Here is a 23722-nt window from a genome sequence, read left to right as displayed (position 1 = left end):
AATATCTCAATCATCATCCTGTACAGTCTATGAAGTAGTCCTGTTTGCTGGGACCTGCATCTTCAAAGTCAGCAGGTTAATAATAGTTTTGTTCATTTGATCAAAATATCTTTATTAACATTTGCACAAAAATAGTTATACTATCTCATGTCACATACTGCTGATAAGAAAGTTGAGTACCAAGCATTTTTGCATTATTTTATTTGTTGATGATAATATTAAAATATATGAAAAAATTGTTTCTCACATTTGCAGGTTTAGGTGAAATTCTTTATTTTGTCTTTTTCTCAAGAATCATGTTAAATCAGACCTTTGTCACTGAGTTCATACTTCTGGGACTTTCACAGAACCCAAAAGTTGAGAAAATACTGTTTGTTTTCTTTTCATTGGTGTACCTTTTAACTATTGGGGGCAACATGATAATTGTGGTAACAATTGTATACAGTCCCTCACTCTTTGGTATCCCCATGTACTACTTTTTGTCTTTTCTATCTTTCCTGGATGCATGTATTTCTTCTGTAATCACACCCAAGATGATTATAGACTTCTTCTATGAGAGGAAGATTATCTCCTTTGAATGTTGCATGGCACAACTGTTTGCTGTCCACTTCTTTGCTGGGGCCGAAGTGATTGTCCTGTCAGCCATGGCCTATGACCGCTATGTGGCCATTTGCAAGCCCCTTCATTATTCCTCAATCATGAACAGGAGGGTGTGTGGCATTCTGGTGGGAGTAGCCTGGGCAGGAGGATTCATGCATTCTATCATACAAATTATCTTCACATTGCAGCTGCCCTTCTGTGGACCCAATTTTATTGATCACTTCATATGTGACTTGTTCCCATTACTGAAGCTTGCCTGCACTGACACACATATTTTTGTCATTTTGGTGTTTGCCAACAGTGGGTCTATCTGCATCATCATTTTTTCTTTATTGGTTGTTTCTTATGGTGTCATCTTGTTCTCTCTGAGATCGCACAGCTCTGAAGGGCGGCGTAAAGCTCTCTCCACCTGTGGATCCCACATTACTGTTGTGCTTTTGTTCTTTGTCCCATGCATATTAATATATGCACGAAATACTTCTGCATTATCTTTCGAGAAAAATGTTTTTATATTTTCTGATATCTTGACTCCATTAATGAATCCTATAGTTTACACTTTCAGGAATAAAGAAATGAAACATGCAATTGGGAAAATGTGGAGGATATTGTTTAATTTTCCTGATAAACATTAAGTCATTTAATTTATAGGGATAGGGATATTTCTGTGGATATCACTCTGTATAAATAAAATTCTGATTGGCCAGTAGCCAGGCAGGAATTATAGGTGGGACAAGTAGAGAAGTAAATTCTGGAAAGTAGAAGGCAGAGGCAGAGAGACCTGCGAGCGGCTACCAGGACAAGGAACATGTAAGGTACCAGTAAGCCACAAGCCACTTGGCAAAATATAGATTAATAAAAATGGGTTGAATATAAGAGGAAGAGCTAGACAATGGTAGTCCTGAGCTAATGGTCAAGCAGTTTCAATAATGTAAGTGTCTGTGTGTTTATTTTATAAATGGTTGTCAGACTAACAGTGCTTGGTGGGGGCTGGAGAGAAGTTTTCCAGTTACAGAATGTCGCTCAGTTTGTTACAGATTTTGGTGTGTGTTAATGAGGACCTGATTTTGGATCTTGATGTGCCTTTCCATCTTGATGTAAATTTCTGATTCCAGTACAACTAAGGCAAGTCTTGGACAACACTTTAATGGCAACATCAACTTAAGAGTATATGATGATATTTTAATTGTGCAGAAATTTGATTTTATTTGTATGTTAATAAATAAAGTTTGCCTGGGGATCAGAGGTCACACATAGCAAGCCATAAGCAATAGTCGGGTATTGGTAGCACACACTCTTAATCTGATCACATGGCAGGCAGAGTCTATGTGTGTTCAAGGACCCAGCCAAGTGTGGTGACAAAAGCCTTTAAGCCAGGTACTAATCATAGAGACCTGGAGGTCTTTATAGACAGGCAGTGATGAGGAAGTCATGTGGCTGGGATTATAGCCAATGAAAAGGCAGAACAGAATGGCAATTAAAAACACAAGTCAGGTAGGAAGAAGCTACCTCTGGCGAAGACAGAGATGGATCTTTGCTAATTACTCTGATTTGTTTTGCTATTACCTCTGTATGTGGCTCTGTGGTTTTTTTTTTTTTTTATTTTATAAGACTTTTCAGAAATTCATCAACAAAATGAATTGATGCTTCTCTATTACTTAAGGCGCTGTATCCCACAGCATCAGCAAGGCCCACTCTTTCCACCCCATAAACCAGATTCTCTAGGAAACTTTATTCCTTGCCTATCAGATTGACACTGCTGTCTCCATGTATATTTTATTCCCTTCATTCTGTGAACCACTGAGAAAGCATAGCTCTTCCTCATTTCACAGGCTTCCCGGCTTTTCCTGGATCTCCTCAGAGTGCTTCAATATTTCTGAGCTCCTTTCAGAATTCCCATAAGCAGACTACTCTTTTTTTTTTTTTTTTCATTTTTCTTTATTAAGAATTTATCTACTCAGTCCACATATTACCCACAGATCCCACCTCCTCCCACTCCTAGACCTCTTTCCCAAGTTACCCGGCATCCCCCCATCCCCAAAATTTAGGTCTCCCATGGTGAGTCCGCAGAGCCCAGCACACTGAGCCTAGGCAGGTCCAAGCCCCTTCCCACTGCACCAAGGCTGTGCAAGGTGTCACACCATAGGCAACCGGATTCCAGAAACCTGCCCATAGATGAGTGACAGATCCTGATCTCCCTGCATGGGTGCCCCACAAACAGTTGGTGCCAAACAACCATCTTCCATATCCAGAGTGCCTAGTTCATTCCCATGGGTACTCCACCCCACCAGTCCTCAGTTCATGGGCTTCTACTAATATGGCCGGTCATCTCAAGCAGCACACTCCAAAGTCATCTAACTCCCTAGAACTTCCTGTTAGGCCTGAGTATAAAGAATCTAACTTCCCAAGTAAGCCTGCACAGAGTGAGTCAGGTATATAGAAATTGTTAGTGCCTGATGATTCACATTAATTAACAAATATCAGCAGATATAGATTATAATTCATGTAAATATTCTTCTGTGTTAGGACACAAATGTGAAATTTACATAGAAACAATATATCTTTTGTATTTTGTATTTGTGTACTACTAAAATTGTGCTTCTTCTGGGTAACATTATCCTAATATTTTCAAGAATCATTTAAAATTTTCATATGCTGTAGTGTTTGAATCAATACAAAATGGGTATGAATCAATGTTTAAGAATATAATGTACCAAACTCTTTGGTATTTTTCTCTTTGAATGAGTCTAATGTGCAATTTCAAGATTTTGTTTTGTTTTTTCTTCATCAAGAACAGACTCAATGCTCAGTCCTCTCATATTAAATATGTTTTCAAACCATCTTACAGATGGTATGAATGGAATGAGTATCCTCTGATGTCTAGAATCTACATTTATAGAATTTTTAAACTCTGATTAAAACTGTAATTAGAGTCTCATAACTTAAATCCACTAAGTTTGCAGCAAGTTCAAGGCAAGCCTGGGCTAAACAAAGATGCAGTTCTCAAATATAGGAGAAAATATTTGAATTTTCAAGAAGAATTTTCTGAAAGAGCAGAAAATTTAAATCAGTCAGCAAAATCAGGAACAACTCGTAGGTGTTCCCTCTCAGTCCTATTCAACACAGTGCTTCGTATCTTAGCCAATGCAATAAGACAAGATACAGAAGCAAAATGGGTATGGTGACAGTTTTGATACTCATCTTCACGTAATCTTTATCACCTAGGAGACAAGGCTCTAGGCATACTTGTGAGGAATGATCTTGATTAGGATTTCCTCTAGAAACACCATTGTGAGTTCCTCTTGACTAACATATCGATGTGGGAAGATACACCCGACAAATGGGAGCTCTTTTCTTAGCTTGTGTCATGAATGCTACAAACAAAAGGAAGCTAGCAAAGAAAAGATACTCATTGCTCTGTGTGGCAATACTTTATTTTTACACCCCATCCAGATCTCTGTGAGTTCAAGGCCACACTGGGAACAGAGCCAGGCATGGTGGCACATGCCTTTAATCCCAGCACTAACCATGGAGACATGGAAGTCTGGACAGGCAAACAGGAAGTTCAGGAAGTGATGGAGATTGGCAGAGAAAGGAAGTAAGAAAGCAGGGACAGAAAGACATGTAGATGTGGGTATACAGGAAGTATGTCTCTCTTTGGCTGAGGCTTTTCTAGAGGTAAGAACATGGCTGGTTGCTTTCTGCTTCTCTGCTTTCTCAGTTTTTACCCCAATATCTGGCTCTGGGTTTTTTATTAATAAGATCATTTAGTAATTTGTCTTACAGCTCTGCTTTCAGATTAGGTTGCACTGTCACCAACTGCTTCAATGCCCTGGTTTCATAAGAACAAACTATGACTAATAGACCTTTGAATGTAAAACCAACATACTTTTCCTTCATTAGATTGCTGTATCAGGAGTTCTGTTGCTGCAATGAATAACATAACTGATACAAAATTTAGATTAAGAAATGAAGTTAGTGTTCTAATAAACATAATCATAGGTCTTTTAGGCTTTCAGAACTTGTTTGTGGTACTTCAGTCTAGAAAAGCCCTAGCATGCCAGAGACAGTGTTTAATAGGCCACTCTGGTAGGAGTTTTGAAAATAAGAATGCTGAGAAATTATGAACAATAAACGCTTTCATCATGAGATTTCAGAATCAATAAATGATTTCTACTAGAAAATACACCAGGGTCATTTAAATGGTATTTGCTGAAAAGTCTGGTTTCATTTTTGCTTCTGTCCTGAGAATTTGACTGAAGTTGAATTTACAGGCAATGCTTAATTTATTTGGTGAGAAGACATTTCAGGAGAGCAGAGTATTCGTTCTGTGATTTGGCTCTTTTATATTGCACTTGGCCCCATAAACAATGAAAGTGAACAGCAATATGGACATATACCCCACCCCCTAAACACACAATAGGTTGGTTATGTAGAAAAGACTTCCAGCAACTTAAGTTTAGAAGACTAGATGTGCACTGCAAAAAAAAAAAAAAAAATTAAATATCAACCATGGAACACACTATTCCGCCCTGTATAAGAGCAAGTATGATTCAAAGGCATGACCCAATCAATCAAGAAATCCAACTTGTAAACCATGGGGGCACTGTGGGAGCCTGAATTGTTGAGCCCAGGATTGGAAAAAGAACAGGGACGAAAGGCCAGACAAACGGAAGCACATGAATATTGAACCAAAGGCTGTGGAGCCCCCAGCTGGATCAGGCCAATTTGGATAATTGAGACAATTGAGTGGCTTGGACTGTTTGGGAGGCATCCAGGCTGTGGGAACTGGACCTGTCCTTAGTGCGTGAGCTGGCTGTTTGGAACCTTGGGCTTACACAGGGACACTTTGCTCAGCATGGAGGGAGGGGACTGGACCTGCCTGTACTGAATCCACCAGGTTTAAATGAATCCCCAGGGGAGTCTTGGCCCCTGGAGGAGATGGGAATGGAGGGGAGGGATGGGGGGAAGGTGGGGTGGGTGCGGGAGGGGGGAGGACAGGGGAACCTATGGCTGATGTGTAAAATTAAAACACAAATATAATAAAAAAGGGGGGAGAAAAAAAGTAGCAACATTACAGTTATGAGATAACAATGAAAATGATTTTATGGTTGGGGTTAACGACAACATGAGGAACAGTATTAAAAGAACAAAGAACTAGGAAGGTTGAGAACAACTGCAAGAAAGAAGAGGACATTGGATTCACTGGAGTTAAGAGTGGTTGTGTGCTGCCTGGCATAAGTAATGAGAACTACACTCTGATGCTGCAAAAAAGCAGCAAATACTTCTAACAGTAAACTATCTCTATTATAGAGTTCCTTTTGGGTTTTGTTTTGTTTTGTTTTCCAAGACAGTTTCTTTGTATAGCGTGGGATATCCAGGAACTCACTTTGTAGGTTAGGCTGGCCTGGAACACACACAGATCCACTTACTCTGTCTCCTGAGGGCTGAGATTAAAGGCATGCACTAAGACAGCCCAGCTATAGAATATCTTTTAACAAGACAAAAAAAATGCCAAAACAAAGCAAAATGAATCAAAAGGTTCATGAAAATGTCTTTGAATTTATTTTGTTTACTTGTTAGAAAAAAAAGAAAATAGTCTAAATGTCAAAAATGGAACACACTATGCTGCCCTGTATAAGAGCAAGTATGATTCAAAGGCAAGACTCAATCATTCAAGAAATCCAACTTGTAAAGCATGACCTTATCCAAAAGGAAAAAAAAAAAAAAGTAACTGAAAACGAAGCAGTAGGAATTCTGTTTTCCCTGGGAGCAACTGCCTAGGTAGTGGGTTTTCCAGGATTATTACAGGATAGACAAGAAAGTTGCAGAGAGTGTCAGTCTATTGTTGCCACCTCCAGTTCAAGGAAGAGTTGGCAACTTTGTCTTTGTGGGAATGATTTTGTGAGAATGAAAGACATAAGACTGTGGAACAGGGTTGTGAAAAGTTGTTGCATATTTTTTTCAGACAAGTTAAGTGAAACTATGTATGTCAGGGCTTGAGTATCTATAGAGTCATAGAAGTTAACTGCTTGAAGCTGGTAAGGGGATGCCCAAGATAGAGTGAAGACCCAAGACTATCATAAATGCCAGAGCCAAAGGACATTCTCTACACATCTTTCTGCAGTGACTGGAGCCAACTCATGGGAAAGGCTGCTGGTTATGGGCAGCAGAAGTGAAGCGTGAGGTATCAGATGATACATCACATGCTCTAGATGCTAGAGCACATGGACCTGCAGGATTTTGTGTTTGCTCTTCTGAGCTCTCCTTCTGCTTTAGTCCTGTCATTCCTGTGTTGACCTCAGACATCAATTCTGGAGTGGGAATGGTTATTCCAAGTCACTGTGTGTGTGAAATTTCTAAGTGAATGTTAATGTCATAGAAGCTCAAAGTAAGAGCTCCTTTGAACATTCCTTTCTTCTGGGCTACTGTTCAAAGTCCTCAAAGTGCCATAATTTTCTTTTGGAGGAGAAAACACATCAAAAGTCTTACTGGTCTCTGGTCAGTGAATGTTAGAATATGGAGCTTTTAGTTAAGCTGTGTCCACTGAATCAATAGGGACATAACAGTTTGTGGGATAAGAAATAACTTTCAGATATTATTTAAAATATTCTTAAATACACATACCTGATACTATAGATTTTAGCAAAAGCCTGTGTCTAGTGAAATCATAGGCCCTAGGGGAGAATATTTTGTTTCTTTTCTCTAAATGGAAAAGTTATTGAATGCCTCCTCAATGATTATATTTTTACCATAAACTTTTTAAACTCTCAGCTATGGACAGAGAAGTTTCTTCTTGATGTGAGCAGAGGTTAATGCAGAGATTTGTAACACTTGAAAATACTGAGGATAAGTAAAGGGTGAATACTCATCCCTTAATTGGAAATGTGTAATACTTCCTTCAAAAGTATCTCAAAGTAGAAAACAGAACAGAATGTATGACCTGGAGAATAGGAAAGTGTGTTATGATGCACTGTCTGGTGGGAATGTCACAGACAATGAACCATGATCAATACACCAACTGAGAATATATGAATAAAACTTGCATAAGACTAGGCCCTTCCACAATGTGGTTAAAGGATGTGTTCATGAGGCCCCACTATTCCTAAGGAGGTATCAACAGTTAAAGGTGGCAAAGCATATCATTTTCTTCAGGTATATAGGCATAGGTGAGTTCATGATCTAGTAAGTAATCACCTCTCAGTGTTCATATAGACAACTATAAATTCAGTAACTAAAATAAAAAGATACGGCTATAAGAAAAGAGTTGGTTGATAATGAGCACGGGACCTGTAAGATTGGAGGGAGGAGAAAGAATCATTATGGATGGTCCCTATGATAATAATTACATTGTATACATGCATAAAATTGTCAAAATTAAGGGAAAGATAAAATATTCTTAGATGAAGTAAATGATACTCATAATCAACATACATATCTCATATATTTATACATAAGATGGTTTTCTTTAGTGAACAGATCTTGAAAGTGTTTCCAAAAACAATGCATATTTTTATATATTCATTGATAGATCCCTTGTGACGGAAATAATTTTCTCTAAATTCTGTACCGGTTTTGCATTACATCAATTATAAAATTGCGTACAATTTATTAAGATCATAGCATGTAAAAGTATTTATGTAACAAAACCCTATGCAAAATAAATAAAAACACAACATCATTTTGGATGGACATAGAAGGACTATAAATACACCATTAAGTGAAAAGTCACATACATGGTGCATTGGATTCTCACTGGACCAGACATTTTAGAAACCTGAGGGGATTAGGAATAGCATTCACAGACTCATGTTGGCTCAGGAAAACCCTTTATAAAGTAAGAGGCAGTCAAGTAGATCCTCTAGTTTTGTTTTGTACAGCAACCATGATAAACACAGACTCAGGAAGCACAGGTAACATCCTCCACTTTCACTGCCCAAGAGGCTCTCCTGCTCTCCTGCTCTCCTGCTCTCCTGCTCTCCCTTAGATGTAGAAAGATGAGCTGAAGAGAAGCAGAGAATCTTCGTCACCCCTGAAAGGCCATTTGGTCACAGATAATAAAGAATGGCTATTTTCAGTATTTTTTTCACACAGTTAACACATGGTGAGGTTCATAAGGAGCTTTATTTTTAATTTTCAAGGATGACTTTTATATTGTGATAAAATTTAACATTTAGTGTAATCATGACCCATTCACTTCATAACTGTTCTTGAGAGTAGCAAAAGCCCTGGGTGCTTAGATTGTTTACCTTTATAGAGGAGATTGTATGACTAAAGTCAGCAGTTCAGAAGTGAATGAAATGATGCTCAAGGAGACCGTAGATTAGCACTTCATAATGAATAGTTGCTCAAGTGCCTACAGGGCTCAAATAACTGTTGTTATTTGCAGAGGCCCTTTCTTCCTCTCTCCCTCCCTCTCTCTCTCACCTTCCCTCTCTCTCCCTTCCTCCCTCTGTCCCTTCATTCTTTCCATCTTCTTCCCTTCTTTCTTTTCATCCTTCCTCCTGTCCAAGGAAGTTCTATTTCATTCTCACTACATATTTCTCAAGTCTCATAGTATTAACTATATTTTAAGGATTTCATCTTCAAGTTGGATCCAAATAGTTCAAAAGTATGACACAAGTCTTTCTGTATCTCACCAAAGTTCTTTGTTTTTCTAAATTCATTTTAATGTATGCATTAATAGTCTAATAAATATGACATTTTGGTTCAAATCTGATGTGATTTGAGGTTCTTTAAAGAATGCTGGTATTGGAACATGATAACTGAAAGGCTCCTATTCATTTTATAAATTTTGATCATGAATAAACATGCTGTAATTTCACAAATACAGACTAACAAATAGCACAGGGAGGTCACTAATGCTCAAAAAGTGAATGAAGTCACAGAGAAAATTCTTCTGATTTAATCTTGTATTTCCACTCAGCTTTAGGATCCACTTCAAACATGTTCAAGAAAACTGTTTGAAACTGAATCATTTCAATGCTTGTAACTTGGACTACTCTCTCTGAATGTAAATGGAATCGCCAAGACATCACTCATCAAGTAGGGATGAAAAAAGACAGAAAAGTCCTTTGGCCTTCATTTCATAAACTCTAAGTCAAAACAAACTGAGATACTTAAGGAAATCAGGAGAGGCACAGTTGGGGAAAAAAAGGGTCTGAAGAGAATGTATTCCCCAAAGGAACATGGAAAGGAATTTTCTTAGCTATTAAAAAAATAAATAAACATCTTACTCATAAATTATAATCTTAGACAAAAATATTATTTCCTTATGGAATTTAATATAGAGAACAATTAATGTTTATATTATATATTATAAATACTTTATTACTTATAGTATGATCTATTATTATTTGTAATAACAGTATTTATTTCTATGCATTATATTTGAAAATAATTGTTTATATTGAAACTATTCTAATGTTTCTCTGATAGCTTTGAGTGTTATGTCACAATTAACAAAGATATCCTATTATCTGCAGGAAAATTGATGTCATAATTAACTTTGCTGCTATAATGAATGTGAAGGAAACAATGGGCAACATATAGTGGATCAACAGTTTTCCCAAGGTCACATCTCATGGTCACTGCTCAGGAGACAGTGGGCACAGTTTAAGCTGTGAGGACAAAGCCAGATCTGGAACAAATGCATCCTTTTTAAATGTAGGGCTATTTGAGCAAAGAGGTCATGCAATATTTAAGGATAAATATTGAGAGAATAGGTTGTTTCCTTTATGAGATTATGGATTAGAAATCAATGATGACTGGAAATGGATGTGTTGACTCTACCACATGGCAGTTCATAGAAAGATGATAACAATCAAAATAGTCAATATAAGGTAACTTCTTAAGTGAGCTCATTTGTTCTATGCTTAGTAATCTGTGGAATGATCTACAAGCCTCAAGCTGTTTTCAGAAATTTAAAGGAAATTTTATTTAGTGGGTTTTAATCCTGGTGTTTAGTTTTAAATATTCTGCTAAAAATAATGTTTATTATAAATGAAATCTGTATTTTATGTTTACTTTTAGATTATAGAATATATTTAAAATACTTATAAATTATCATTTAACTTTCTATTTCTTAACATATAAATGGCTTCATCTCTGATGTATTCACATTATTAGTGTATTTATAGTATCATTTGATAGCTTGTTGTAATAGCCTTGCTAACATATCATACCCTTTATGAATTTTAGATTGTTCTCATGTTCCAATATTTTAGATACTGCATTATACTCTGTTATAAAATTCTTTCATCCTATTTTTAGAATAACATTTCTGTCGAGAGTTCTACCTCAAGTATATCAACATGCTTAGGTTATACTGTTATTTCCTAAGGTGTGTCTGAAAGGATTGCGTAGCTGAAGCAGTGCCATTGTACTTGAACACATTTTAGAATGTGATCATAAAATAATAAACAGTAAAATGTGATGATAATAAGATATTTTTCTTTTGCTGATATTGCTCCTTACTCAGTTTAGATGTGCAGACACAGTTTAAATAATGCTGATCTCACTAATCACAAGTTCCTTTTGAAATATTGCTTGCAGAATATGATGACAAAACTATGTGTTGGACTAACTGAGATAGCATAAATTTATAATCCTATGATCTGCAGGTGAAGGCAGGAGTATCAGAAGTTCAAAGTCATCCTAGCCTACATCATGAGTTTGAGTCCAACCTGCACTACATTATATCTTGTCAACTCTCACTAAAATAAGAATTTACCACTTGTCTTTGGTGGACAGTAAAACTTTACATATAGTACTGCATTCAATTACAAAATTACAGTTGGTTATCCTTTACCAATGATCATCCCAGAATAGCTTCTGTTTGCAGTTCGTGGCAGTTAGTGCATAGACTCACAATTCTTCCAAGTAGAGAAAAATAAGTAACTCTTTAATGCTCAGTTCTAAATAACACAGCTATATTATTCCCTCTAAGATCTAGAAAATTCATTCAAAGAGAGGGCAGAAGGAATGAAAGATATTGGAAGTGAGAGCCTGCTATTAAATCACTTATACTGAGCATGATAGCGAAATTGGAATTACAAATGAACAGCACGTGTTGATACCTGCACAAAACTGGCACAAGATTCTATCCTGTAACACTGCAACATTGATAAGGAACAGATGCATAAGATATGTCCCCTCATTGGTGAGATATTGACACTTAAAAATTGATAGAGATGGATTAACACTTTGTTTGTGTATATAATAAGTACAGTGAAATTGAGCAAAGTCCAACAAATAATATCCACCTATGATCATACAAGCAACCTTACAGCCTGTGGGTCAGAAACAAGAGCAGAATGTACAGAAGAACCAACTGAGAGGAGTGGTGGAGGGAAGCATCAGGATTAGAAGGTGAGCAAGAGAATGTAATGGATAGTAAGTATGATCATGATACATTGTATGTATTTGTGAAATTATCAAGAAGCAAATAAAAATATTCTAAGAGGGAATTAATACATCTTTTAATGCACACAGTCCTTGCTAGTATTTTCCTAAAACCAAGCAAATTATCCTCATACATTGATTGGTAGATTGCTCATGACTAAAATTGGCTCTTATTTTGGTTAGTACACAAGCATTCCACTTAAATTCTGCACAGAGATGCTGCATTCTATATATTATAATAGTGTTTTATTGCTGAGTATAATACTACCTTAAAGATTATCAAATAGAAACTTCTCTACCCCAATATTTTAAATTTGACTTTGGTTAAAAGTGGAAGTGGTAGAAAGAATAAAGTGAAAAAAATATATAAAATTATGGCTTGGGTACTCCCAGGGCCCAAAATCCTATAAACTGTCAGGGAGCTTAGAACAGGTCTCACAGGTAGACCAATTCTGAAGAAATCCACATTAAATTCCACTCCCTATTAAAGTATAATATTGACTTTTTAAATTATGCTTTTATTCTTAAAATATGATACAGACAATGTTGATGGGGGAATGTCTTTCTGTATGCTGTGAATATGTGTTGCTCTGATTGGTTGATAAATAAAGCTGTTTGGCCTATGGCAAGACAGCTTAGAGGCAGGCAGGAAATTCAAAGAGATCAGGAAGAAGGTACAGGGAGACTCCAGTCAGGGACCCAAGGAGCAACATGTAATGAAACTTAGGTAAAGCCACAGAAAATGTAGCAAACATATTACTAGATATGGGTTAATCTAAGATATAAGAGCAAGCTATCAGGAAGGGTGCCATGGCCATGGTGTAAAAATAATATAAGCCTCTGTGTGTTTACTTGGATCTGAGCAGCTGTGGACTTGGCAGGACATAGGAAAATATTTAGCTACAAATGGTTCCCAATGGCTAGAGTTTCCACCTAAAACCTGAGAATATTTAATAAGCAATTCTTTTTATTTTTGTCCTTCTCCTAGTATATTTTGTATTTTCCTTCCAAGACACCTTTCTTTCTAATGTAGAGGCAAAGGCCAATTTACAGGACCTAATTTTGTCCTACACTGTGATTCCCAGGGATCCAACTGGGGTCATCAGGCTTGGCATCAAGTAGTTTCCAACTCATTTGCCTTCTGGTATTCTTTAAACAGAGCAAATCAGGTTCCTGCTCCATGTCTAATATGGGCTGTGAGATTCCAGAACATGCGGGCTTGAGCTGCTCTATGGCATGTTTACAGCATGTGGTTGGAGCTACAGCATGGCACATTACCAAGAGTTACACAGAGGTTTCTGCAAGCCTTGAAACATGGTACTTAGTGTATATAGATTATGCTACTTACAAAAACAGAAAAGCAAGCAAGCAAACAAAAACAAAATATAAAGGAAAAAAATCAGAGGTTTCTGGGCTACATGCTGCTTTGATAAAAGCATAGACCTACTGCCTCCCATAGTCAGCATGGTTCCCAGACATTAAGGCACCAGAGCTGGTGGTGAATCATCACCACCATGTTGAAAAGCTGAGTTGTGTGGAGCCAGCACCCAAGACTTCAGCTTGAGAACTAGCCACAGCAGTTTAAAGCAATAGATACACAGTAAAGCAGTTTCAGATGAAAAAAAGACTAAATGGTTTACAATGTTTGTAAAAAATGTACATAGGATTGGAAGAGAGAGAAAAAAGAATATAGACAGTTACATAATACCTTGGGGTTACTATAACTAAGCAAGTGAAGGACCTATATGACAAGAACTTTAAGTCCCTGAAAAAAGAAATTGAAGATGTCAGAAAATGGAAAGATCTCCCATGCTCATGGATAGGCAGGATTAACATAGTAAAAATGGCGATCTTACCAAAAGCAATCTACAGATTCAATGTAATCCTCATCAAATTACCAACACAATTCTTCACAGACCTGGAAAGAATAATACTCAACTTCATATGGAAAAACAAAACCCAGGATAGCCAAAAGAATCCTGTACAATAAAACAACCACTGGAGGCATGAGGATCCCCGACCTCAAGATCTACTATAGAGCTACAGTAATAAAAACAGCTTGATACTGGCATAAAAACTGACATGTGCACCAATGGAATCGAATTAAAGACCCTGACATTAACACGCATACCAGTGAACATATAATTTTTGACAAAGAAGCCAAAAATGTACAATGGAAAAAGAAAGCATCTTCAACAAATGGTGCTGGCATAACTGGAAGTCAACGTGTAGAAGGCTTCAAATAGATCCATATCTATCACCTTTCACAAAACTTAAGTCCAAGTGGATCAAAGACTTCAACATAAATCCAGTTACTCTGAACCTGATAAAAGAGAAATTAGGAAGTAGTCTTGAATGCATTGGAACTGGAGATCACTTTCTAAATATAACACCAGTAGCATAGACACTGAGAGAAACAATCAACCAATGGGACTTCTTGAAACTGAGAAGATTTGTAGAGCAAAGGACATGGTCAAAAAGACAAAGTGACTTCCTACAGAATGGGAAAAGTTCTTCACCAACCCCACATCTGACAGAGGGCTGATATCCAGAAAATATAAAGAACTCAAGAAACTAGACATCAAAATGCACAACATTCCAATTAAGAAATGGGCTATAGAACTAAACAGAAAATTCTCAACAGAGGAAGATCAACTGGCTGAAAGACATTTAAGGAATTGTTCAACATCCCTAATTATCTGGAATATGCAAATCAAAATGACTCTGAGATATTACCTTACACCTGTCAGAATGGCTAAGTTCAAAAACCCTGAAGACAGCTTATGCTGGAGAGGATGTGGAGCAAGGGGAACTCTCCTCCACTGCTGGTGGGAATGCAAGCTTGTACAGCCACTTTGGAAATCAATATGGCACTTCCTTAGAAAATTGGGAATCCATCTCCCCCAAGACCCAGCTGTAGCACTCTTCAGCATATACCCAAGGAATGCTCAATCATACCACAAGGGCATGTGCTCAGCTATGTTCATATCAGCATTGTTTGTAATAGCCAGAACCTGGAAACAATGTAGATTCCCTTCAACTGAAGACTGGATAAAGAAAATATGGTACATATTCACAATGGAGTACTACTCAGCAGAGAAAAACAATGACTTCATGAGGTTTGCAGGCAAATGGATGGATCTAGAAAAAAATTATCCTGAGTGTGGTAACCCAGACTCAGTAAGTCAAACATGGTACGTACTCACTCATAGTAGGATACTAGATGTAAAACAAAAATAACTAGACTGCTACTCACAACTCTGGGGAGGCTACCTAAAAAAACAGAAAGACATAGGGATTGCCCAATGACAGAGAAATGGATGAGATCTATATGAACAATCTGGGTGACTATGGGAATTATGAAGGTCAAGGTTCAGGGAAAGAGAGCTTAGGGTAGCAGGAGATCCCAGCATGATCAAGAATACAATGGGAGAGCAAGGAATAACAGACCATGATAAATGAAGATGACATGAGAGCAGGAGGAAGCAAAGTGCTAGAGAGGTCCCCAGATATCCACAATTATACAGCCACTGTAGACTACTGGCAATGGTGGAGAGAAAGACAGAACTGACCTAGTCTGGTGATCAGATGGCCAATACTCTAACTGTCATGCTGGAACTCTCATTCAATAACTGATGGAAGTGGATGCAGAGATCCCTGGCCAGGTCCCAGGTGGAGCTCCTGTAGTCCAATTGTTGAGAAAGAGGAGGGACTGTAAGAGTGTGAATTGTTGAGACCAAGATTGGAAAAAAACACAAGGACAATAGCCAAACTAATGGAAACACATGACTTATGAACCAAAAGCTGTGGAGTCCCCAACTGGATCAGGCCCTCTGGATAAGTGAGACCATTGAATAGCTTGAACTCTTTGGGAGGAACCCAGGCAGTGGGACCCAGACCTGTCCTTAGTGTATGAGCTGGCTGTTTGGAACCTTTGGCTTACACAGGAACACTTTGCTCAGCCTGGAAGGAGGGGACTGGACCTGCATGTACTGAATCCACCACGTTTAAATGAATCCCTATGGGAGTCTTGGCCCTGGAGGAGATGGGAATGAAGGGGAGGGGCTGGGAGGACAGGTGAACCCATGGCTGATGTATAAAATTAAAACACAAATATAGTAAATTAAAAAAAGGAAAAAAAAATTAAAAAATTTCTAGGGAAAAACTTAGAGCATATGAACACTTTAAAATATATAAAACAAAGCACACTTGAATAATTGAACACAGAAATGAAATATGGTATTCTTTAAAAAAAATTATGGTAATTATTTCACTTGCACAAAAAGAATTGGGGATTTAGCTCAGTGGTAGAGAGCTTGCCTAGCAAGCACAAGGCCCTGGCTTCAGTCCTCAGCTCTGGAAAATAAATGAATAATAGTAAAACAATAATAATTATAATAATTATTATAGAAGCAAATATTTCAGGAAGATAATTTAAGGGCTAAGTATAAGTGGCCTTAGACAATGACATGCATCAGAGAATTAGATAAAACTCTTGCTTTGCATAACCAAAGCCGATAAGTGAGTTTTTTTTATATTTTTTCACATGGCAAAATACTTGATTTCATAGTTACATGATATGATGGTTTCTAATGTTCTGAATGATTAATGGTAGAGTATAAGACCATCTTATAGAAAAAATAGCCCTGAGTGATATTTCCAAAGTAGACAGGTTCAATGTCAATTTTAAAATAAGTAAACATTAGCATCATCTTTTGACAGTCTATTAAAATTAGTTTCAACCAAAATGGCACTTTCATTTTTCCATTAAATCGTACCTTAAAATACTAGGATTATAATCATGTGACACAACACTCAGTCAAATACGTAGCTTTCATCATCATAGTCTACAAACTATAAGCCAAAAAGAACTTGGGAATACAGACATCTCATTTATTTTAAACAATGCTATGTACCTGAAAGAGAGGAGAAACAGTCCATGACTTTCTTTTCCCTGTTATCTATAGTCTTGAAAATTATAGAGCTATACAGGGAGTCATTAGTCATCTCCTTAAGCAGCTACTTTGGGAGGTTTGTCTCCCTATCTCCAACTATCCACATGGTCCACTATCTTAGCAACAAGGCTAATTGTAGTACCAAGATATCTACAAAGAACAAAATTTCTTTGTTAACATAAAATGTCTTTAAAATTCAAACTGTTTGAAGTATGTGCTGAAAGCTTGTGATTCTATGTGATTGTTTTGAAATATATTTTAAAAAATATACAGTTACTACAAATGTTTGTCATGAATACAAATTTCATTAAAATTGTTCTCATTAAAGTTCATAAATCTACCATATTTTCATGTGTACTTACTAGCTATCAATAAAACTTCTATTACTTGTCTGTCTCTCAATGGAAATTTCTTTCTACAGCTCTCTGGGAAAGATGCTCTCCAAAACCAACTAATCCTCTTCTTCTCCCCTCAGTGTTGATCTGCTGTTGTCCCTAAATTCTCAACTTTCTTATCTTACCATTTCTGAAACATTGGAGAATGCACATTTCTCTGTTTAGTCTCCTCGCCTTCCTAATGGATTTCTGAAGCTCCTCTTTGATGACTTGGGGAATCAGCTCATTTTGGAAGAACGATGAAGCCAGAGTACCAGCTTAAAGCAGTTCAAATCTTCAATTCAGATTTTCCTAGAAGAGTTCTGAGGCAAAAACCTAAAGTATGATTTCATGGCTAGTAGAAAAAACAAAATTTGGTGCTTTTATACATTGTATGGTTTCAACACAAAGGTGAAAATGTGAAATAATGATTGCTTACCTTAAACTAGAAGAAATGCATAATCATCAGAGGACAGGAAAACAAGGACCTAAGAACTGCCCAGGAAGACAGAATGCAGAGGAGACGGGGGAATACAGGAAAGAGAAGTCAGATGAAGAGGAGCAGAAGTGTGCAGGTAGCAAGAGGAGGAAGGAAAGAGGGCTAGAAAAAATTTACAATCTGAAGACTTTTTTTATGGACACTTGAACAGTTATTATATTGTGGTATATATTTGTGGACTATTAATTTTAAGTATATACTTGATAGTATATTTTTGTATATTTGTATTATCTGAGCTCTGTGTGTACAATTTTATCGCCTTCTATATTTTCTGATTTCCATAATAACATTTTCCATTTAGAATAAGGAATCTGATTATGAAAGTTTATATAACTCTCTCAAAAACACACTCATGAAGTAAAAAAAAAAAAAAAACAATGTTTGAATTAAACACACAGTGTCTTGGCCACAGCACCCAAACCATAAGTTGCTTTATCACAATTTAAATCATCTCTGAAAATGTAAAAATGTACCTTATATGTCTGAACATATGTCAGTTGTATGAAAATCCTGAAGACAGCCATGCCCTGATTTCTGAGGAGTGCACTCCTTTCACTTGTGATTAACACACTGTTGGTATCCAATGCTTCTTGCCATGTGTAATGGGGAAGAGCATCTCTCACAGAGTTGGAAAAGAATGTTACTAGTGCTTTTCTAACATTGTGTAGCTAAAAGTTTTCCTTTGTCTTGCCAATTCCACAGCTGCTCATACACAAGTAAACACACAGAGGTTTACATTATTTTTAAACTATAGCCATGGCAGGCTTCCTGCTAGTCTGCTCTTATATCATAGATTAACACATCTCTATTAATATGTTTTGCCACGTTTTCTGTGGCTTTACATGAGTCCCATCACATGTTGCTCCTTGGGCGGCTAGCTGGTGTCTCCCCTGCTTTCTTCCTGGCTCTATCTTTGAATTTCCTGCCTGCCTCTAAGATGCCTTGCCACAGGCCAAATGGCTTTATTTATCAACCAATCAGAGCAACACATGCACAGCATACAGAAAGACATTTCGCCATCACTTTCCCTTTTCTGTCTAAACAAAAGTAAGGTAATACTAGTCTATTTGTATTTTGTAAAATTAAAGAAAATATTTTATCCTACATTTATGAATCTAAAGTTTCATATGTAATTTATCTTTTATCATAACCATGGAAAATTATGACTATAACTATCTAGTCTTCAACTACATCAAACACCTCAGAAGGATACAATATTTTCTAAGCAACCTGGAAGAGCATTGTAAGCAAGTTTCAAAAATCTACAATGACAGAGACAGCTGACTACCTGGACAGTCATCCAAAGTTCCTCTGTAATGTTGGGGCACCTATCCTCAGCCCACAGGCCTAGAGTCTCTGAGTCAATATTCTCTGTGTCCTGTAGAATGTCTGGCAATTTCCTCTGAGAAGCAGGAACCTGATGGACCATTTTGCCTTGCAAAGTTCAATGGTCACCTTCCTATTGGTCCTGCATGTCCAGTAGATGCAACATTTTGTCAAGCAGTCCAGGTAAGAATAGTTTCTTGCCCAAATGGTTATTTTTACCAAGAAGAAGATAAACTCCATATGGAGCATCCTCAATGCCCATACTCCTCTCTGAAGTAAATCAGTCCTGCCAGGAGCATATGTGTCTCACTGTCTAGGAATGTCTAAGTTTTTAAAACATTTTAAATGTCATATTCTGTAGGTCTTTGAAGTGTTTGAAGTTTACCTACCTAATTGAAATATACCTTTATATACCTAAAAAACATAACCAAACAAACAAAAACAAAAATAAAAACCCAAAAGTATAACCGGGTGGTCGTGGCACACGCCTTTAAACACTGTACTCTGGAGGCAGAGCCAGGCAGATCTCTGTGAGTTTGAGGCTACCCTGGTCTACCAAGTGAGTTCCAGGAAAGGTGCAAAGCTACACAGAGAACCCTGTCACGAAAAACAAACAAAACAAAACAAAAACTTAACAGCAAGGTTATAAATTTGATTATCTTAGATGACTATTTATTAATCTATATTTCTTAATTATCCATTACAATTTAAGTGAGCTGCACAAACATGATACCTGAAACAAATGTAGAAAAATACATACAGTATAACAAAAGTAACTTTAAATTTGTATCAATAAACTAAAATCCATAGCAATGTAAAATATTTCAAAGAAGATGTTGCTCTTTAAACGTAGATTCAATAATCTACCCTTTCATCCTATCATATCTATACCCTATATTTATATATCCTATTATTCTTTCCTCTTTTAGAAAGAGATTGACTATGATCAACAACAATTTGTAACCAACAAGTTAAACAAAGTTGAACATCAATAATGAATTTTTTTGAAATGTTACCATAGTCTTCTAGGCCACTTCCTGCTGATAGGGAACACTGGTAGTCTTATGGGGTTCCTGAGAAAATTTGAGGTAATGGTCAAGTCCTGGAAAGACCAGCTATAACCTTTGTTGATAGGTACTATCTGGTAAGGTTCAGGAGTTATGGCTTGAACAAGTCTGATCCTTCTTAACCTGGAACAAATCCATAGCCTCTTGCTTCCTGTGAAAACAAAAGCAGAGGCTTCTTTCCAAAGCAAAATATCCTTAAATCTAAATCTTGGAGTCAAGATATGTTTAAAATATACATATCGGTTTAACTGACCAGCCATTATAATCAAATGTCTTTCTGCAGTTAAAAGTCCCAAAGACAACATAATACTATTTGTGGGATTTCCAGCTCATGCACTAAGGATAGGAATGGGTCCCACTGTCTGGGTGCCTCCCAAAGAGTTCAAGCTATTCAATGGTCTCACTTATCCAGAGGGCCTGATCCAGTTGGGGACTCCACAGCTTTTGTTTCATAAGTCATGTGTTTCCATTAGTTTGGCTATTTGTCCTTGTGTTTTTTCCAATCTTGGTCTCAACAATTCACACTCTTACAGTCCTTCCTTTTTCTCAACAATTGGACTACAGGAGTTCCACCTGGGACCTGGCCAGGGATCTCTGCATCCACTTCCATCAGTTATTGGATTAGAGTACCAGCACGACAGTTAAGGTGTTTGGCCATCTGATCAACAGACTGGGTCAGATCAGGCTTTCTCTTGACCATTGCCACCTGTCTACAGAGGATGTATCATTGTGGATTTCTGGGGACCTCTCCAGCAATCTGGCTATTCCTGTTCTCATGTGGTCATCATTTATCATGGTCTGTTATTCATTGTTCTCCCTTTCTGTTCTTGATCCAGCTGGGATTTCCTGCTCCCCTAAGCTTTCTTTCCCTTGAACCTTGCCATTCATAACTCCCACTGTCATCCAGGTTGTTCATGTAGATTGCATCCATTTCTCTGTCATTGAGTGATCCCTGTGTCTTCTCTAGTTCCCATTTTCTAGGTAGCCTCCCTGGAGTTGTATAGCAGTCTAATCATCTTTGTTTTACATCTAGTATCCTCCTATGAGTGAGTACATACCATGTTTGTCTTTCTGAGTCTGGGTTACCTCACTCAGGATGATTTTTTCTAGATTTGCCTGCAAACCTCATGATGTAATTTTTTTCTCTGCTGAGTAGTACTCCATTGTGTATATGTACCATATTTTCTTTATCCAGTCTTCAGTTGAAGGGCATCTAGGTTGTTTCCAGGTTCTGGCTATTACAAACAATGCTGATGTGAACATAGCTGAGCACATGCCCTTGTGGTATGATTGAGCATTCCTTGGTTGTATGCCCAAGAGTGCTACAGCTGGGTCTTGGGGGAGATGGATTCCCAATTTTCTAAGGAAGTGCCATATTGATTTCCAAAGTCTCTGCATAAGATTGCATTCCCACCAGCATTGGAAGAGTATTCCTCTTGCTCCACATCCTCTCCAGCATAAACTGTCTTCTGTGTTTTTGATCTTAGCCATTCTGACAGGTGTAAGGTGGTATCTCAGAGTTGTTTTGATTTGCATTTCCCAGATAATTAGGGATGCTGAGCAATTCCTTAAATGTCTTTCAGACATTTGAGCTTCCTCTGTTGAGAATTCTCTGTTTAGTTCTATAGCCCATTTCTTAATTGGACTGTTGGGCATTTCTGGGCTGAAGAGATGGCTCAGACATTTAAGGCTAGGCTCACAACCAAAACATAAGTGATATTTTGAAATTTTTATTTGACCTTCTGTAACTTTGAAAAGAGCAGGTAGGCTATTTTTGAACATATTTCAGAGTTAATTGATGTAGATTTCAAATCATATATATTGACAAACCATATTTTCTGAAAAAAGTCATATTGTATTAATAAGTGGCAAGTACTTAATTCCCACTCTTCCAGATTTATTCAAAAGGCAGTTTCTTCTTCAATATGTGCTGCCTCCTGATTTCATGTTTAGCTGACTGGCCCCTCCTTTCTTGTTCTCTATCATCTATTCTATTGCCTTTATCAAGATGCCTTTCCAACAGGAACAAAGTAATAACATTATTTAACTTTTGCAGAATGAGGGATATGGAGAAAATACAATGTTACTCTGAAGTTTTCACTGAGGAAAACAATCTCTGTTTTTACCCAGATGACTCTGGGGAGACCTCTGGGGTGTTGGCACCTGGGTCTTATAAGATCCCTGATTAATCATCTACTCTTTTTTATCTTAACAATTTCATTATAAAATTTGAGGAAATAAAATAGAATCAATAACCTATGGCATATACTTTTGACTGTGGGTGAGTCTTGAAGATTACAGTAGCTTGTAGTCTCACTAATTTCATTTAGGTTTTATGACAGCATCCTGATTTTTTAAAGTTCTGATCATATATTAAAATGACAAATTTAAAGTAAAAATTCAGCATTTGAAAACAGACAACAGATAGAATTTTCTTTAATGAAGTGTAGATTGTTTTTTTGATGTTTCAACATCCTTCATAGTTGTTAAAAAATCCACAGTGCACACAGATTTTCAAATGAACAATTTGCCATTTCTCTTTCTAGTAGATATGCTAGTGCTCTTATCAATCACTAATGATTAGTCATATGGGCCTAATCCATGCAATTTCATGCAGTATTATTAAGTTATGATCCTTTGTTCATATATAGAATATAGTTTCTAAATGCTTTTTAACATTTTACTTCAAAAATACTAAGGTAATGATATAAGGTAACTGTTCCAAGATACATTATGTGTCTCCTCCAACACAGAGCAGATTCTTTCATCTCAGTTTTAAAATGTGTCCATTATATGGTATTAAAATTTTGTTCTCACCTCAATTCTGCATGTTATGTAACTATACAATTTATAAAGATTATTTTCTTAATAGTAATAAACTCAAAGAATTGCTAATCTACTCAAACAGAGAGATCTAAAAGTTCATTCCAGAACTTATCCCAAAGCAATCATATAATCTGCACCAGATGAACATAGTCAATGTGATTTTATGTATTCACATAAACAGCATACTCTCCTCTTGTGTACAAACATGTATGAGCTACCCACTCACCCAATCATTCATCTCCATACAAACATCAAGAAAAAGCGGCACACTTCAAAGATAATGGAATGATAAAGGTGATAATATGTGGTGATATTTTAATTGTGCTGGAATGTGATTTTATTTGTATGTTAAAAAATAAAATTTGCCTGGAGATCAGAGGTCATTACCCAGTCAGGTGGTGGTAGCCCACACCCTTTATCTGATCACATGGCAGGCAGAATCTGTGTGATCAAAGGACACAGCCAATCATGGTGAACCAAGGCTTTAATCCCAGTCCCAACCATAGAGACCAGTGATCTGCATAGACAGGCAGTGATGAGGAAGTCATGTGCCTGGGTTTAGAGTCAATGAGAAGGCAGAACAGGAGAGCAATAAAACACAAGACACACAGGAAGAACAACTCTTTCTTAAGGGAAGTGACAGCAGCAAGTGGTAAGCTGTAGTCTTGGGTCTTC

General features: G+C 37.1%; 1 protein-coding gene across 1 annotated transcript; it reads left to right on the top strand.

The window, feature by feature from the left end:
- Positions 1-296: 296 nt before the first annotated feature.
- LOC118582668 (olfactory receptor 4C15-like) lies at positions 297-1232 on the top strand. Its single transcript, XM_036185706.1, has one exon. The coding sequence runs from the start codon at positions 297-299 to the stop codon at positions 1230-1232; it is 936 nt and encodes a 311-aa protein (XP_036041599.1).
- Positions 1233-23722: the final 22490 nt, after the last annotated feature.

This window comes from Onychomys torridus, chromosome 4, assembly GCF_903995425.1.
Source record: "Onychomys torridus chromosome 4, mOncTor1.1, whole genome shotgun sequence".
NCBI lineage: Eukaryota > Metazoa > Chordata > Mammalia > Rodentia > Cricetidae > Onychomys > Onychomys torridus.
Note: the sequence above shows the minus strand (reverse complement) of the source record. Positions and strands in the feature narration are given on the sequence as shown.